This window comes from Myxocyprinus asiaticus, chromosome 5, assembly GCF_019703515.2.
Source record: "Myxocyprinus asiaticus isolate MX2 ecotype Aquarium Trade chromosome 5, UBuf_Myxa_2, whole genome shotgun sequence".
Lineage (NCBI taxonomy): Eukaryota > Metazoa > Chordata > Actinopteri > Cypriniformes > Catostomidae > Myxocyprinus > Myxocyprinus asiaticus.
Window position 1 is genome coordinate 2625999 of NC_059348.1, and position 10430 is coordinate 2636428.

The 10430-nt window shown below is 36.1% G+C and overlaps 1 protein-coding gene across 1 annotated transcript in view; it reads left to right on the forward strand.

Moving 5' to 3' along the window:
- The window catches only part of LOC127440552 (tensin-3-like), a gene marked incomplete at its 5' end in the record, with an annotated part of 39630 nt that overhangs the window by 18259 nt on the left and 10941 nt on the right, over nt 1-10430 (forward strand). The window contains 3 exons of the mRNA XM_051697225.1: nt 3729-3880; nt 6019-6154; nt 6434-6517. Coding sequence (XP_051553185.1) covers nt 3729-3880; nt 6019-6154; nt 6434-6517 — 372 coding nt within the window. The remainder of the gene's footprint in view (nt 1-3728; nt 3881-6018; nt 6155-6433; nt 6518-10430) is intronic.

Consider the following 10430-nt stretch of genomic DNA (forward strand, 5'->3'; position numbering starts at 1 on the left):
TAGGCTTTTCTTAAACTTTTTGTCTTGGCAATAATTAAGCCCAGCATTTGACAAAATATAGTGAAAATAAGCGCTTTACATAGTGTAGGGGGAATCTCCTGAACCACCACCAGTGTGCAGCATCCACCTGGATGATGTGACGGCAGCCATAGTGCGCCAGAACGCCCACCACATCAGCTATTGGTGGAGAGGAGAGAGGAGAGTTATAGAGCCAATTAATCAATGGGAATTATTAGGAGGCTATGATTGAGAAGGGCCAATGGGGGGAATTTGGCCAGGACACCGGGGTTACATGGTGTTTAAACTCTATTTTTAAAGTGTCTTCATACAAGTCATTTTTATTTGTATAATGCTTTTCACAACACACATTGTTTCAAAACAGCTTTACAGAAAATCATGCATTAACAGAAAATAAAACTGTAGACGTGCAAATTCCATTTGTGGTGCTTTTATATAATTGGTTGGACCCACTGAACGAATACACCCCTTCACTGAAATAGTTGGTCATTTCGTTCATGTCATGAACGAACTGAATGTACTGGTAAACTTGTTCGCAACTGATATAAACGAATCAGTCATCATGAATGCTGACCGGCTGAATGAGAGGAGGAGCTTCATGTTGTTCTTTCATATTGTTAATCTCCTTAAACAAGAAAGTGGCCGGATGAATCTCATTATTTTTAGGCAAGTATTGTTGTCCTTTTTTTTGTAAAGCTTGATAAAAAGTCATGCTCAGCAGTTCACAGTATGACAGATATACTTTGGTGTCATTTGTGGGGAAAGACTTGTGATGCTTTTAACACTTCTCTTAGTAAAATTTTAATAAAGGATAAACAGACTTCTGGTGGAGAATGACTGCATTAGGTTCAATGCAATTACTTAAAAGATGGCGCCATCTGCAGACACAAAGGTGTAACTTGACGACATGGTCAGTGAACAAATCAATGAATGAATCTGAACAAATTTTTTGATGAACAGAAACAAAAGAATCAATCACCACCACTAGTATTATACTTCAGTCAGTTTAAACCATCCTCGACCTAACCATTAGCTCCACTCTTATCCACAATGGTAACCTCCAGAAAGATCCAACAGGACAGAAACTTCATCACACAACATTACACAAATGTTACTTCTATACAAATTATATATATATATATATATATATATATATATATATATATATATATATATATATATATAGTTTTTTACTTGTGCTTTTCCCAATACACATTTAAAGTAAGTGTAGATGGATTGTACACAATGAAATTAAGTTGAGATGAAATGCTAAAGAATTGTTGCACTAGCTAATTTTAATTAAGTTAAGCAGTTTGCAACATTGTGTGAACACCCTCTTTTAGAAGTCTAATTCCATTTGAACATTTCATAGCAATGTGATCATATCACTTTTTGATAACTGAGTTGAATTTCCATTGGACTTTAAGCAATATAATTATGTTCTCATCTAACACATGAATGTATTAAGTTGATTTTAAGTGTACTGGTTTAGTATTTACAATAGACATGCTTTCTCTTATTTCAGTGATACTTTCTCCTTACTGGAAACAGTAAGAAATTACTGAAATACAATTATTTGTAAATAATTCATTATAGGAAGCACACATATACTATCTTGATATAGAAATACTTTACAACTTAAAGTATATATTATTGTTTTTTTTTTTTCTTAGTTTTTTCTTCTTCAAATGAAAGTAATGAAAATTTGAGACACAGTTGTCATGAAAATATTATTACCTGCCACTGTTATGTTAATGGTCCTAAAAAAAGACTTAATTTTCCAAGCATAAATAAAAAAATAAATATTATTAACAGTATATTATGAATAGCACAGGTTCTTAAAAGTTTGTATTGTATTTTTTATTCAACAAACAGTCCTTGGAAATCTTTTGCAGAAGAAAATTTGTTATGACAGAGAGAAAAAGTGTTTTGTGCTGGTAATGTTTGTTTTTGTTTGTTTGTTTCCAGCTGTTTACAAAAACACACACACACACACACACGTTGGCTATGAATTATTTATTCAGCCGGGCTGGAAACTGCTCTGTGTGACTTATAAACACAGGTACTGACCAGACGTTTAGTCCTGGAATTTTTCGAGTGTCACTGACAGTAAATGTTCTCACTAGTTCCTGCTAGAACGTTGGATGGAACTATGAATATTACATTGAAACAACATGAAAAACTAAATAAATAAATTGATTAAGAAAATTAGCGGAATAAAATAAGTGTAGCAGGATAATACAGATGTTACTGATAGAGGTTTCAGTAAAAGAACAGTGTTTGCCTGAAGCTAAACATTCCCAACGTATCAATAGATTAAATGTTCCTCCTAAAAAAAAAAGAGCTTGCATTAAATGTTTAGTGTGACATGAAATTTTCCTTACATCATTTGCTATATTCAAAACTTTTCACATCATTCGACATTATATGTCAAATTGTTAGAGTCCTTGTTGTGGGTTCTATTAGTCTATTGTTGTTTCTAAACCATATGGTAACAACTGTGTCAAACTCACAAATATAGACACAGCAACACACACTCATATCCTCTGACACATTTTATATGCAATTGTCTCACAAAATATTTTACTAGCTGAGACAATCAAATACTTTTTAGATGAATATAGAACAAATTATTGTAGTGTAGCTTAATCATTTTGCTATGTCACATTTTATTCAGATTATAACTCTGGAATTTCGTTTGAGCTGCCATTCGATGGGCTCTGCCATTGGAAAGTGTTGTTAGGGAATTTGAGGGGTTTTAAGCAGTTTTGCTCAATGGAAAGTTTTTCTCGCTAGAGGGTCATTGTTCATTCATTAACATTCCAACTGTGAGTGAGCAAAATTAACACCTTAGCGCTGAGACTTCTGCCAGGAGAGATGACCAAACAACTTCTGTTTGCTTAGACTTCAAAGCACGTTTAGTTTTCCAGTGGTTGCATTGTAACCGCTCTTGTTGATATAGTCCTCCATGATTTATTATTGAACTGCCCTATAACATTTATATACAGTCTAATCTCTCCACTTGTTTGTGTTCACTACATTTTATTTTTTATTTTTTATTGAACCTTTATTTAACCAGGTTAGTCCCATTGAGATTTTAATCTCTTTTACAAGAGAGATGTTCGCAACATTGTAATTGAATTATTTTTGTTGTTGGAGCAAAAATAAACAAAATAGTTGGTCACATTGTGTCAGTATCACTTCTGTCACTGAAATGTCAGTTATTCTATTAACTTATTTCTACAACTGTTGGACGAAAGCAACCTTTACAACAAACTCGCATTTATGTTGTTGTATTGTTGTTTGTACTAATTCTCAAGCAGAAATCAGAATGAAACCATAATTATGTCAACTGTCAAAAAAAAAAAAAAAGTGTACATTCATTTTTCTCTGTAAATTTCCCCAAGCACTCTATTGTGATGACTCAGAGTTTAAAAAAAAAAAATCCTTGCAGTAAAAAATTTATTCCTTAACACAAAATGTTGAGTTGAGTTGAGTTTATTTTAAAATGCATCTAATCCTTAATAATAATAATAATAATAATAATAATACGTTTTATTTACATAGCGCCTTTCCACAAGCTCAAGGACACTTTACACTCCATATACATTTAACAGGACAAAGTGTGTGTGTGTGTGTGTGTGTGTGTGTGTGTGTGTGTGTGTGTGTGTGTGTGTGTGTGTGTGTGTGTGTGTGTGTGTGTGGATCAGCAGCAGTCTCTCCAGCTGAAAAGAGTTTGCTCTCCAGCAGAGAGTCCAGCAGTGTGACTGAGCACACAGGACGATGTGGACGATCAGCCTGGTCTCTGGATCAGCAGACTACAGACAGACAGACATATAATGCTCCAATTCCTCAGACACAGGTAATACAACACATTATCTCAACGAGAAAATCAGATCACAGGATTATTTAATATTATTTTAGATTTAAACTGCATATTGGCCAAAGTGACTTGCAAATAAGCAAAATACAATCAGAACCGAATAGAATGCATTTACATTTAATTATCCACTTTTGACCCTGTTTGGATAACTCCATACTGCTTTCAAGTACAATTGTTTTTATTCAAGTAGCAGATGCTTTCATCCAAACTTACAAATGAGGAAAACTACAGACACTAGAAGAGAATGGAACTGAATAGTCTTTATTGTTACTTGACTAAAGCATTTAGAAATTGTTGCAGATAAAAGAATAGCATTGGCTGATTACTTTTACTGTATTATTGTTTGCATTAATTGTATTCTACAATTATTCTACAGTAAGCAAAGTAATCTACAACCTGGGGCTGGTTTCACAAAACGTTCTTAAGATGAAAATTCTTCTTAACTACCAAGAATATTGTGTATTTTTTTTTTTTTTTAAATCGTCGTAAATAACATCTCGAAGTTAGGATAACCTCACAGTTGTCTTGAATCCTAAAAGGTAAGATGTTTAATGAATTTACTGAGATGTTACAAATGTGATGCGTTCTATCATGTTGAGTCAGAATTCAGAATTTTTTTTTTCAGCTTGTAAAACATGTAAATATTATCACCAAATTCAAACAATAAAGGTTGTTTAGAAGCTTCTTAATGTGGTGACCAATCATGCTAATTTAAATGGATGCTCTGCATAGCGCTCTCACTCCACAATCTAAAGATCACTAAAGTGTTCATATAAACAAAATAATTATAACCTTAGTAAGCTGAGACTTTCTTTGTCACCCCCTATCTACATCCCTGTCGCCACCCTTTCTCATTTACCTGCCTGTTACTTTCTGACATATTACAATTATCAAGCTTCCCAAGGACAACTTTTTCCTTGCAATAATTCCCTCAACAAGAACCTCTTGTCTACTGACGTATTTGTTTCTTTTCTTCCATGTCAAATTAAAAGTTATTAAATGTTACCAGCAAGTAAATTGTCCTATGACGGGTAACTAACACATCTCACGCACTTAAAAAAAAAAAAAAAGTTCTTGAGGTGCTTCCTACTTAAAAATAATTAATAGATACAGTATATGTATTGTTACGATTTACCAGTGTTGAAGTATTGAAATTGTTGTAAGCTCCTACACAAGGCAACTCCATGAGCAGGCTAGCATGATCAGACAATGTCAAAGACTGTCTTTTAATTCATAAGAATTTTTTTTTTTTTTTTATGTTCTTAAGAAAATATTTGAGAACTTCTTAAAAATGTTTGAAGAATTGCACTTGGGAACGTTCTTACGAAGTTCTTATAATTTATCCTAAGAATTTTCTTAATTTTTTTCTTAAGAACTTTTTCGTGAATCCGGCCCCTGCTTTCATAGAATTACATTACTACACATACATTATTGCAGCATGATTTTTAAATGGCTTGTTGCTGTATCGTGGCAGTTTCCTGGTGAAATGAACATTAGAGGTGCTACAACAATTACTTTAATTCCCTTTCACACAAATCGTGAGTAAAACGCAGATTATCAGTTCATAAACACCTACATTTCACCCTGTTGCTATCTTATGACATCTAAACACTTTTACTATAGCGCATGACTTGTAAGGCCATAGATTTTACCATTTGCATTACATAACCAACAACATTTAAAAGCATGTTCAAGCATGATCAAATTGTGTGTTAGCTCAACTGATAGAGCGTTGCACTTGTGATGTAAGGACAGAAGATTACACAAGTCGGCATGTGAGCCGAAAGTGTCATAGAAGCACCACAAGATGACATGGTTGCTTCAGCAATTGCATTTTTCATCTCACATTTGCTTTTATGACACTGCCGTTTAGGTTTGAGGTTTAGGGTAGGGAGGTCGGTTTTGTTGATTTAAACTCGATAGAGCATTAACTTTTAAAACATCATCTGTTTAGTAGAGCATTTAATTAGCTTTTAGCACCACACAGTGGACATTTCACCTTTGAACTACCTGCAATATGTGTCATGAACATATAACATAATTTTGCAAAAATACAGCCACAGTCACATAATTTTCATGAGATCAGCCTGGTAATGTGTGTGTGTGTATGTGTGTAGCAGCATGCAGCTCTATACAGAACAGACAGTGTTGAGTACAGATCTCACAGTGCAGAGACGGATGGTGGAGTGGATGCTGTCAGTGATATGATGCCATCAACACCGGCTTTCCCTATCTCACCACCCACCCCATACGGTAACACACACACAAACACACACTGAAATAATTCTCAACAACAATAATTCAATTTTTTTATAATATTAAACTGTTAATTGTATTAACCTTGAGACATACTTTATATCCAAATGATGTCAAAATTATTATTTTTTTAGATTATATTATATTTCTATATTTCATCTGCTGCATATGTGAACTATAAAAACCACATTAACACAAGTTTTTTTTTTTTAATGCTTATTGTTCTCATTTTTTTTTTTATAAACAATAAAGCTGTATCTCTTTATTCCTCAACAGTGAAGACCATGATGAACTTTTCACAGTACAGACAAAGTCCATCTCCCAGCATACCTTTATTTGGATCGTATAGACCTGAGCATGGTAACTCAAATCTTTTCATTGATACGTGTAATCTAAACTGTGTTGTTGTTAAAGATGCAGCAAATAACCACAATCAGTCATATTTTACCAGGACAGTACAGCATCACTCCACCACTGTGAAACAGACATCTGAATTGATTCTTTCAAAAGCTGAATGTACCTGGATATATGTCTGGTTATAAATACTTTTCGAAGAAAAGAAAAATTACGAATGTCTTGTCTGCATTTTTGCTAGGATAAGAGAAAGTATTTAAACTAGGGCAACTGATTAAAATTTGTAATCAAATTAATTACATGATATGCCAATTATTGAATCGAATTAATCACAGTTAATTGCATATATCAATATTTGCTAAGAAAGGCCACCAAATAAAAAAACTCTATACAAAATTATTAAATGATTATAAATAATATAATATTGACAATAAATATAATAATTCAGATATTATTGAGGCAGACAAGTACAGCATTGATTAGGCAATATAAAAAGTGGGTTTAGAAGGTAATATATTTTTGGCAGATGCTATTTGAACCCTGACATCACTGCAGCGCGTTGACTGTGTTTATTTAGAGTCCCACAGACACCCTACAACAACCCCTACACCTAAACCTAACCTTAACCTTCCCTTAGAAAAAATAAGGTTGATTTTACTACAGTAACTATAGTTTAACCATGGTATTTTGTAGTAAAATTATAGTAACCACAAAATTAACCATGGTTACTATATTACCACCATATTACTGTAGTAACACCATGGTTAATTGCATTAAAACTATGGTTTCTGCCTAAAAACATGGTCACTACAACATTATTATAGTAATACAGTGATACAATCTACACACAAGCAATGCCGAGCCTTGGGAACGAGTGCGAACGATAGATCGCGCCACTGGATCAAACCCTTCTCTGCACTCCCCGACATTCACTGTGACCAAATCACTGCGATGAAATCCACATTTATATTCATTTTTATTTAGTATTGTAAGTAGTATTAAAGGAAATATTAAGAGTCAAAACAGGAAATTGGATGATAAAAATGTGGGGCAAAATGCGGGATCGAACCGGGGTTGCTAGGACGAAACTGTACATTCACAGTGTCTTTACACACCTGTTGTCTAGTTTGTCATATATTCCTGTGGTTCCACCAGACTTTTGGGGTGCAAATATTTGCACTGTGTGGTAGATGCTATTTACAACGGGGTGCAAATAGTCACTCCGTATATTTTTATTTCCATATTATTGAACATAAGCCTAGCATTGGCCTTCAGTCCACAGCAATCCATTTAGCAAATGAATTCATCAGTCTGTCAGAGGTAGACTTATTATAAGGGCTTTAGTAAGGACGCATCAATGTACACATGCGTCAGATATGCGTCCCAAACCGCACACTTTTGCACTATTCTACATAATTTTGTTGTCTAAGAATGCGAGTAGAATGTTAACACTGAAAATGCAACAAAAAGAAGTGTACTGTAAGTAACCGGATGATGCAGTACTTCAGCCGTCAAAACAGAGTGTGGAATATTGGACCTTTTATGCACTCAATGTTCGCAGCTTGCCATACATAACGGAAGGGGCGGAGTTACCTGGCTGCATTACTGGTCTGACAGAAAATGTTTAAATAATCCTGAATGTAGCAACAAGTGGAACCTCAGTGAAGACAGCACCTTACAAATGTAAGTTGATTGCTTTACCATTACCCCACACTGCGTGAATGTGTACATTGTTTGAGATATAAGTGTTGTACTGAGGTTGCCTAACACGCTAAAGTTAGCGGAAACACATAGGGTGCGTTTGAAACGTCACTTCCGTCAGCTGTTTAACAGCGAATGCTTCTGTGTACCAAAAAATGGTTAAGTGTTCCATTAGGGATGAAACTATACTTTAAAAATTCACATACAAAATTGGCTGAATGCATTTTGTATTTTATAAGTACATAGTTCATAGTGCGTCATTTGGGGCACAGCACTTTTGGAGCGTCTCACTTTGAGTGTGTTGCGTTATAAACAGCCTTCTAGGATGTTGTGTCAAGCTTAACATAGTTTGAAACATAGAAAAACACATCTCTGGACCCATGCATTTAACTGTTGCCCTTTATCCAGCTGCGTTTGAATGCAAGAACGAGCCCTCATCTTGAGCTATCTGTATTAAGTGTGGTTTGTTGTCTGTAAAGCTAGATTTGTGCTCAATGCCCCCTGGGTAAAGCACTTCAAGCTTGAATTGCTCGATTGTAAGAAAATTCCTTATCACAGTCCGGGGACATGATTAATTGTGTTCATTTGTTTAATGTTATTTTTTTTATACATATATATAATGTATGATCATGATGGCGCCGCGGATGGCTGCCTCGGTGTGGAGCGGTCCTATTGTTTTGTTGTTTTTGTTTGTTTGTCCTGTGTTAATAATCCTTTTCCAGTCAGTTTTACCAGAGACGAACTGCTGAACATTCGACAGCATATACCAGTCAATCTTTTCCCGGTTTTTGAATATTCAGACGTTTTGCTGGACATTTTAGTTGGAGGTGCGGCCGTGTTGTTCAAGAGATGCAGGCGAGGGAGACGAGCAGGCGCGCTGGTCAGTCTCCGTCGGTGTGACTTTCGAACAGTGCTGCCAAGCATTCAGCTAGCGAATCTCCGCTCTCTTCCTAACAAAACGGACGAACTACATCTCCTCACCCGCACAAACAAGGACTTTTCAACCTCTGCTGCCTTGTGCTTCACAGAAACCTGGCTGAGTGAAGCCATTCCGGACAGCACGTTACATCTGCCAGGCTTTCACCTGTTCAGAGCGGATCGCACCGTGGATTTAACGGGGAAAACGTGAGATGGTGGAACATACTTTTACATCAATGAAAGTTGGTGTACAGATGTAACAATGTTAAAGAAGATGTGCTGTCCTAATTTGGAAGTTATTAATTGTAAGCCTTTCTACTCGCCACGAGAGTTTTCCTTGTTTATTCTGGTGAGTGTTTACATCGCGCCAAACGTGTGTTTGAATGCCGCGCTGCAACAACTGGCTGATCAGATCACAGACATGGTACAACAATACCCAGACTCAGTTATTATTATTCTTGGGGATTTTAACAAAGCAAACCTCACACGTGAACTGCCCAAATACAAACAGCACATTACATGCCCAACCAGAGACACAACAATAAAGGATGCATATCGCTCTGTCCCTAGAGCAGCTTTGGGACTCTCTGATCACTGTCTGATTCATCTTCTTCCAAACTACATACAGAAACTAAAATCTGCTAAGCCTGTAGTAAGGACCGTAAAGAATGGACCAATGAAGCAGAGCTGGAACTACAAACCTGCTTTGACTGCACTGATTGGAGTGTTTTTGAGGCTGCAGACGCCAATCTGGACGAGCTCACAGATACTGTTACATCATATATCAGTTTCTGTGAGGAGATGTGCATCGCTACTAGGACTTATTTAACAAAGACAAACCATGGTTTACAGCAGAACTCAGGCAACTTCATCAGGCCAAAGAGGATGCTTACAGAGGTGGGGATAAAGTCTTGTACAATCAGGCCAGGAACACACTGAATAAGGAAATCAGAGTGGCCAAAAGAAGATACTCTGAGAAGCTGAAATTTTTTTTTCAGCTAACGATCCTGCATCAGTGTGGAGTGGCATGAAACAACTTATGAATTACAGGACTCCTACCCCCAACCCTGTGGTGGACCAACAACTGGCTGACAAACTGAATGTGTTCTACTGTAGATTTGAAAGGCTCAATCTCACACCCCACACCCGCTCTGACCTTCACTTCACACAAACACCTCCTGCAACCCCCCTCCTCCCCCCTCTTGCTACTCAACCTGCACTTAAGATCTGTGAAGATGATGTGTGCCGTGTCGAAAACAAAGTATAAGGAAAGCACAGGGCCCAGATGGCGTTTCACCTG